Source organism: Engystomops pustulosus, chromosome 11 (assembly GCF_040894005.1).
Source record: "Engystomops pustulosus chromosome 11, aEngPut4.maternal, whole genome shotgun sequence".
Taxonomy (NCBI): Eukaryota; Metazoa; Chordata; class Amphibia; order Anura; family Leptodactylidae; genus Engystomops; species Engystomops pustulosus.
Window position 1 is genome coordinate 25,127,488 of NC_092421.1, and position 9,237 is coordinate 25,136,724.

General features: G+C 42.4%; 1 protein-coding gene across 1 annotated transcript in view; it reads left to right on the forward strand.

Annotated features, from left to right (window-relative positions):
- TM9SF3 (transmembrane 9 superfamily member 3) overlaps positions 1-4,305 on the forward strand; it is a 28,418-nt gene extending 24,113 nt beyond the window's left edge. Inside the window, exons 14-15 of the mRNA XM_072130942.1 lie at positions 988-1,064; positions 2,881-4,305. Coding sequence (XP_071987043.1) covers positions 988-1,064; positions 2,881-2,948 — 145 coding nt within the window. The 3' untranslated portion in view covers positions 2,949-4,305. The remainder of the gene's footprint in view (positions 1-987; positions 1,065-2,880) is intronic.
- The last annotated feature ends 4,932 nt before the right edge of the window (positions 4,306-9,237 follow it).

Here is a 9,237-nt window from a genome sequence, read left to right on the forward strand (position 1 = left end):
CCTCATTGAAGTCAATGGGTGCATGAAAACGGACGGCACCCGATCCCATCCTACTGCTTCACTCACGTCGTTCAAGGAAGTAGCTCAGAGCCATGAAAATCTGACAAAATTTGGATGAAACAAGGACTACAGAAAACAGATGTTTGCATAGTGCTAGGACTGGCCTAATACTGAAAAGATTATGGCCATCAGTCCATTCAGCTTCACTTGCTCTATAATATGCTTCTTGCAGTTCCATTGCAGTTTGACAGGTTCTGAACAGAGCAGTTTAAAAACCCACATCTAGGGTACTTTGTGTCCTGCAGCTTTATAATAGAGGGGGGAGGCACTGATGTGCTCAGCTCTTCTGTTCATGTAGGGTTTATACAACCATCAGGACAGTCTTCAAATATAACATGGAATGCATCCATTCAAAATATTTGCAACAATTTGAACATGCTACATTTGCTTCCTAAATTGCCACTAGAAGTTAAAGAGTACATATCACTTGTAAAAACGGCACTAGGAGCTGCTTACTAAAGTAAACCGCTTACAGCACGGTCTGGCGTATTCATTGGGGGGGGGGGGGGGTGACTGTCGCGTCATGCTTGGCAGTCACCACCAGCCTATGGAGTTGGAGGGGTGGTCCGGGGGACAAGCAGCGCCTCGGACCACCGCTTCATGAAAATGCCAGACCGCTTTGAGCGCGGTCCGGCGTTTTTATTGAACAGCGTGGCAGTGTCTACTAGTGTAATCAGAGGTTAACACTGCTGTGTCTGTTGTAGCACTGAAGTAAGCAGTAGTACGAAAACCATTACAACTTTCATCTTCATGACTGCCACCTGGATTATGGTGCTAATAGGAACTACTAATGACTTGCTGAAAATATTGTAAAAATTCTCTTATTGATTATACACTAAGGATACAGTAATAACTGGAAATTACCAAAACCCCTTCTTTTGATATGGATTTCCCCCCCCAACTAATTTTCTTTTTTTTTTCCACTAGAATGTATGGTTTGTTTCAAACATCATTTTACTTTGGATATATGGCAGTATTTAGCACAGCCTTGGGAATTATGTGCGGTAAGTGTTTTATGTTCTTCAATAAAAGCAATGTGATCTGTGATCTTTACCTGGACAGTTACATCCCCAATGGGGTTCACTACCTAATCAACCTACCGGTATATTTTGGAACGTGGGAGGAAACCCACGCAAACACAGGGAGAAAACATAAGGCAGCCCGGTGGCTTGGTGGTTTGCATTACAGCCTTGCAGTGCTGGGGACCTGGGTTCAATTCTCTGGGTCAACATCTGCAAAGAGGTTGTATGTTCTCTCCGTGTTTGTGTGGGTTTGCTCCCACACTACAAAACATACTAGTACGTTGATTAGATTGTGAGCCCCATTGGGGGGACACAAGCTCTGTGCATCAATGCATGCTCTGTGTGCGCTATATAAAATAAATAATTAATCTGTAAAAGGAAAATTACTTTATACATCAAACCTATGGCTTGGGTGCCAAAGGTGGCACTTGGGAGTTCTCCGTGGGCACCCAGGTTGTCAACCCAGGCACAGATTTTGCTAGACATGGCCTCCTCCTGCAGTCCCAGATGGCCCGGGGCATGCTGTGCTCAATGCAGTTTTAAAGTGACACACCCTGTGCTGTTGGAACTGCAGGAGGAGCAAGGAAGCGTGGACAGAACTGGATTAACATTGGACTGAACCTCAGAATTCCTCCGATTCAGGGAACCCAGGAGGGAAGCAACAGTCTCAGTTTCTCCTCCTTTCTACTGTATTTGTGTCCTCAGGACGCTAATACGATTGGAAGCAATAAGTTACTGCTTAAATTGCTGTGTTGGCACTTTGCAGAAAATAAGTGAGCTTTGGTTGCAGTTTGGGCACTGGGTCTCTGAAAGGTTCACCATCACTAATGTGTATGGAAGTTATGTATAATTCTCTGAGCAGCATTTTGGTTTTTTTTTGTTTAAAATGACATTGATAGCTGCTTGTACTAGACTATGTGTAAATGGCCTTAAATCAGACTTATTCATCCCAATAAGGGGGGGGGGGTTTGTGATGCAGCATCATTGCATTAAACATTAACAATATTTAGACAATATCAAGACATGTACAGTTATTTCAAAGAAAAAAAATGTTCATCTATTTTAGTGATGCGTTCCTGTACATTTGCTTCTAGTTACGTCTTGTAAAAGGCCTAGGAGCTGTGCCATTTTTGCGGTGTGTGCCGACATCCCACTGAAATGGCTGGCTGATCCGCTATAACCTTAAAATCTATGGCTGTCAGAATAAAGAGTTGATCATAAGACGTTACTGCATCCATATAGCCTGAATTGAATGTTTTTAAAGGTGGTCCACTTTCAGTAAATAATTCAATAATATACTTTCTGTATAATTTCCTCAGGATTCTCTAATCTCTGCTTGCTGTCATTCAACAGGAAGTTAGTTTCACTGATACGTTCTGTGGGCAAAACCGGTCCATGGTCATGTGATGTCACACAGGTGCACAGCTCGTTGGTCACATAGAGTAATCGGAGATGTTTTATGGAAATGAGCATGTTATCACATGACCAGGAAGTGATTATATCCACAGGAAGTAAACGGTGAATTTTCCTGTAGTATGACGGCAAGCAGAGATCTAGCGGAATTGATAAAAGTATATTGAAAAATTGTATCACTGTATCCAACTCCGGGAGAATGTCTTTGAATGTCGGGTGAATGATGCTGCTGTTACATCTGGACTCGGGGACAGCACTAACCAATTATACAGTGTTGCTTGGTAGTAAATGAGGTTTGGACAGGGGTCAGTCGGTTGTCAGCAGGCAGAATGAACTGATAGATTATTTTGACACCTTCTGATATCTTTAGTTTTTTCTCTTCTAGGAGCGATTGGTTACATGGGAACAAGTGCCTTTGTTCGGAAAATCTACACTAACGTGAAAATTGACTGACTGCCGAATCCAGCGGAAATAAGAACTGTGGATCAGTTACTACTTTTTTTTCCTGGGGCTGGGGGTTGAAACATGCACATTAGTGCCAGAAGAGATTGGGTTTTAACACTGGGTACTGTGTTGGTCTCCGTTCTGTGGATGGCTTAAAATGGCATCTATTTCATTGATCCTAGTTTTCTTACAGACTGCTCTTTCCAACAAGTCACAGCAAATGCTTGGATGATATGCAGTAAGCAATTACTACAGTACACGGCTAATCTTCCCAAAAAAAACAAAAAAAAAATCGACTAGCTCATAAAAGATGAATAGACTAGCTCTCTTCAGTGAAGAGGACTCACGGTTTATTTAATGCATTTGTTCCATTCAATAAATGAGAGGGAATCTTGGCTGCTCCGGCTAGTTGATTAGTAGTCTTCTTGGTACCTTCTAGACTCTCTAATATCGCTGTTCCAGGAAACTTCCTTTTCTTTCCTTTCTGTTGCCACTTTACAAATGTGTGTTGATATTTTGCCTGTGGGTGTCCTTAAAAAAAAAAAAAAAAAAAATATATATATATATATATATATAATATTTTTTTTTTTTGTGTGTCCAATGAAATCTGCACCCCGAAAAATAAAGGAATCTGCATGTACTCTAGGCTTCTCATGCACTCGGACCAATCGCCCCACGTATTTATCTCTGAAAGAACGCAATGAAACAGCATTTTAAGAATCCATACAAGAAGGACTTGAAAGCAAACGTTCTCCGCCCTGTAAAAAATCATTTAAAGGACAGAATATTGTTTTTATGGCCATTTTGTGGTCTGCATAAGACATTTTTAACTCCACTGTAGTAACCCCTTTGCTTCCAATGTTGATTTTTTTGGGATTGTTCCATGTCTTGAAATTATTTTTTCCCCCATAATTTTCTTCTTTTTATTATTTTGTTGGGGTTTCAATGAAGGCTTTACTCAAAATATGAACGGGGGTAAAATACATGTATATAACATTAAATAATGTAACTTAGGTTTAGATCCCAGTTGTATTTGGATGTACAGGTTTATTACTTTTTTTTTTTTTTCCTATTTTTTTTCTTTTTTCTTTTCTAAAGATGATTCGATGTACAATAATCTGTGGCGTCAGGTGGCTTTTCACATCTTGCCTGCCATTGCATGAGACATTGGTTTTCCTTCATGAATTGTGTATGTCAGGTTTGTTTTTTTTCTCTGTTTTCTCTCTGGAGATCTTGCGCGGGAAAGATTTGTAATTTAGAACATTTAATTTTTTGTTAATCCTGTCTGGACACTTGTGTAACATCTGAAGCATTGTGGCTTTGGAGTGTTCAGAAAAACCTGAAATAAAATTTTCAGACAAAACCATTCTCTGGATTTTAATCCTTGTCTTAAAATTTTTTTTCTTATGTCATCTAAGCCTTGGAAATGGTGGGTTACATTGGGTTCATCCTCCCTACGCAGTTTGACAGTATAGCACTTGATGTTCCAGGAAGGGGGGGGGGGTGACATTTTTACAACACACATTTTATACCGCAGCTTTTTATTTCAGAACCAGAACATCAATGAAAAACTTTATTTATTCTTCGTTTTTCTCACTTTCTGTGTAATAGGAACAGGTTGGGAAATAAAGTGACATTTAACTGGTGAACTACAATTGTGCTCAATGTGGATGTAAGATATTATTTAGATAATTTTTTTTCAACATGAAAGGCAGATTATTATTCACTTGAATCTTCTAAAAGTAGATCAAACTTCATATAAATCATAGGATAATATAAGACCTCATCTGAGACATGCTTCCTTCTCTAATAGTCAGGCTTTATCTGCTCCCCATTCTTCCTAAACAGGTATTCAGTCTGAAATCTGTCTTGGTATCCCAAGATGGACTGCACCTCAATTTACAATTTTACTATAGAAGTTTATGGAGAGGGAAACAGATAAAGAAACTGGCATCCTGCAGCTGCTAATGGTGAACGTTTGATGGTCTCAAAGATACTAGATTTCACATCGATACTAGTCGCCACTGCTCCGTATATGGTTGTAGTGTTGCTGCTTATGGGAGTGTTTTGTTAATAGTGGGAAGTGTCTGCATTATCTTGAGAATTTAGTCAGCTGCCCATGACCGTGCCTAGTCACTGGGGAAACGAGACGGACTGAACAGCGTAGCTGAACTGTCACTGCTGCTGCTGTTTCACCTGTAAACAGGGACTCCTTGTGTCATATTTCACTTTGATGCAAGGACTCCCATCCTCGGCACCGTGCTCCATCCATAGTATCCAACCAGTACAGAGTGCACTTTCTGCATCCAATACGCACAAAATGTTTTGTGTGTTTTACATGCAGATTTAGTGTTGCGTTTTTTTAAATGCAGATTTTGAGCATGTTTTTCCTTCCCCCTACCCATCCATTTGGGATTTTCACTTTCCTATAGACTTGGAGAAAAGAAGCAAGAAAAATCTGCAAGAAGAAGACGCACAAGAAGAGTAACATGATCATTATTTTGCACTGAGCAACAACAGCACTACACGGTCTACATTACTTTTTCCAGATCATATCTACTTTATTACTACTGTATTACGCAGCGGATTTTCTGCACCAAAATCTGACTTATAGGTTGTACGGAATGGAAATACGGTGGAAAATGGGACATGCTCCATATTTTTATACAGCTCGTATTGCCAATTGGAATGCATGGGACTGTATTCCGGCTGTATATACGGCTGTTTTTACACGGTCGTGTGCACGAGGCCTAAGCTCAGTGAGCACTTCCATCTCAGAACATCTTGCTTGCATCCTCACAATGGTGAAGTACTGTTGCTCACTTGTTGGGTATTATCTTGGTCTCATGATGTCAAAATATGAACAGCATGATGAGGAGGACTGTTTACATACCAATTCTAGGTGAAATTTATTGGATCAAACATCTGTTGTGAATTTTTCAGTTCATCCTGAAAGTTCAGCAATATATCCCTAACTTTCTGTGAGTAGTGTATATACCGGAAGTAGCAAAGAGGTTAAAATGACTGATATTTATAACTCCTCAGAACTAATCCACATGGTCTTAAATCGCTGTGAGCCTTTAATTTTGGTTACCAGTGATGGTGCCTGTAGTCAGACCCTAACCTGGGATCAAAACCCTTCTCGTATGCGGTTATAAAGGATTGTACTGGCATATGGCAACTGACCCCTTATGCCGCCACCTTTCCAAGTGGACATGGTGGGCATAGAGAAGGCTGGGCTGTGGACATCTATAACCTGTGTCACGTAGCCTTGCTGTAGCAAGTTGTAGCGCAATACCTGGCATTGAATTGTTTGGAGTGCACAGCCGTGCGCTAGATATATTAAGAGGCCACAGCTTTTTACTATACAGGCAGTCCCCGGGTTACATACAAGATAGGGTCTGTAGGTTTGTTCTTAAGTTGAATTTGTATGTAAGTCGGAACTGTATATTTTATCATTGTAATCCCAGCCAGAACTTTTTTTGGTCTCTGTGACAATTGGATTTTAAAAATGTTGGGTTGTCATAAGAACCAGGATTAACAATAAAGCTTCATTACAGACACATGTGATAACTGTTACAGCTGATCATTGTAGCCTAGGACTAAAGTACAATAAATTACCAATATCCAGAGGTCCGTTTGTAACTATGGGTCGTATGTAAGTCGAGTGTTCTTAAGTAGGGGACCGCCTGTATATAGTGAGGGGGGAAACCATGTGCCAGCTCTTGATAAATCCCCCCTAAAAGTATTGTGTCAACCTCCTACATTACCTGCATATTTTCTTATTTTTGGCTTTTTTGTCATTTTGGGGAGTAGTTATCAGCTTAAATCTTGTACAGGATAATAGAATGGATAATGGGATTTTACAATGAAAAGTGCTATTTACACTAAAGAGGCTGCAACAATTTCCATGGCATATGACCTGGCAATGCTAAATCATGAGGATATCTCTGCCTGTGCTGTTTCTATGGAGTTGCTCACGATTTGTACAAAACTGCAATAACTGATTTGGTTCTACAAAATGTCAGTGTTTTTTTTGGTTTTTTTTAAATTCTTTTTGTTTTCTGGTGTACATGCTAAAATGTGATGCAAAAAAGCCCCAAAACCAGGAATTCTGCAGTTATTAACACTGTATGGCCATGGCAGTCAGGAGCCCCTGAGGGGTCCTAGATTGCAAGCCCCCTAGGGGGCCTTGAAGGAAATCAACGTGTTTTAACCCAGCATGCTTAAATGCTGGTGTGCGCTCCCTGGACCAGAATCTGTTCTTCAGATAGCTGTTTGTGCAAAATAACTTTTAAAAATATGCAAATGAGTCTTAGGGGCTCCAGTGTGTGTCACAGAAGCCCCCTTTGGCTCCTTTGGCTTCTAATTATTCACACCTTCATTCAGTGTTAATGCCAGCCTCCTCCCTCCCTTTACCTGCCAAAGAGCTGGTGACAGCCGATGGAGCCAGTAGGGGCCTCAGGGGCTCATTCACATTTTTTTTAAATTTGTCCTTTTTCCTTAAAAAAAAAAAAAAAAAAAGCAAGCCATTAACTACTTAATGAAGAACGGATCCTATTGCCCGGGACACACTCCAGCATGTAAGTATGCTTCAATGAGGGGAGAAAAAACCTAAATGATATATGAATGAAAAAGAGCAATAGTGCATGGTGTTAGAACATAGCAATACAAAGATTTTGTTTTTATGAGAGATTAATATTATGTTACGTTTTTAAAACCCAACAAAACAATATAAATTTACAGAACATTACTTACCCAAAGAATAAAAATTAAACCAAAGCCCATAACAAAATAGAGCTACTTGCCCTCTACCCCTCCTCCTCCCAGTTCAAATCAACTGTATTTAAAAGTTTTCCAAATACCTCCACCTTTCCAATACTTCCCCCATGACGGCCCACTTGGAGGATGCCCCTTGACCTCTGTAGGGACAGGAAGCAGAGAGGTTAAAAGCCTCCCACCCGCATCCTCCCGCCAGTGTCTTCCTGTCCCTACAGGGGATAGGTCAGAGAGGGCTCCCTCTCCTCCAAAGTGGGGGGGGGGGGGGACATTTTTTTTCTGCTTACCTGGGGTTACGCCGGTCTATTGCAGGCTGTAGTTCCCCTCCGGATAGGGTCCACGGCCGGGCCTCCCTCCCTGGTCCTAGATGATCCGGAAGTTCGGTCCTCTCCAGCGGCTGTCGACGGCTTACGCGAGGACGCGCGACACATTTTGGCGCTCCATCCCAGGAGTTCCTTGCGCCAGTGACGACTTCCGGCTGTGACAAGTGAGTGCGGAAGTGATGTCAGCGCATCCCGGAGCGCCGGAATTGGCGCACAACAGCCACCTGCTAGGGGGATGGGCTCCCCGATAAGGTACTTAAACTAGCACTATCATGGGGGCCAGTTGTGGTGTCTCGTACTGGTGCATGTACCGTTTCAGTGGCTTGCCGTCCCAGACATTCCTGATATGGCTGATGAGGCAGACTTGGGCATACTCCACCCTCCTGGTCATGTAAGTGGTGCTGTATAGCATGTTCTAGTAAGTAGTTACTATATACTTTAGAACCCCAAGTTATTCATTCCTCACCTTCTCCCTTAGGATAAAGATCAAGGGACTAAGGCAGGGGTCAGGAACCTTTGTGGCTGAGAGAGCCATGAACGCCACATATTTTAAAATGTTATTCCGTAAGAGCCGTACCATATGCATATCCAGTAGATAGTCTCATTGTCATGGGTGCCCCGATGATCTAGGTCTCGGACCGCAGACACACCCGTGCTCCTCTCCGTGGCAGCGCCCTTTTCCGAGCTCACTCACCTCTCTACGTTCCTGCTCCTGTCCAGGCTGGCCGGCACTTGCAGATTTAAAGGGACAGTGGACCGCCGATTGGCGCTGCCCACTTCCTGGGTTCCAATAAAGACCGGCGGCTCCCAGCATTCCCTGTCGGATCTTAGTACTTCATGCTTATGAGGAAGCTTTCCACAGTGTTTCCTTCCCTTGACCTCCCATTGTGACCCCGGCCCTGTTCCTGATTCTGCTCCTTTGCCAGCCCTGATCTCTTGCTCCATCCCCGACCATGAATCACTGGCGCCTGCCTTGACGGTCTGCCTGTTCCTGGACACAAGACTGCCTAGTGATCCTGGTACCTCGACCTTGGAAGCACTATGGACAAGTCGCGCCTGTGGAATGACCTGCTTGTACCACACTGTAGCAAGACCATCCTGCTTCACAGCGGGCTCTGGTGAAGACTGGATGCCACTTAGATTCCTGTCCTAGGTGTCTGCTTACATCATCGTCCACCATGGTCCAAGGAGTTCAC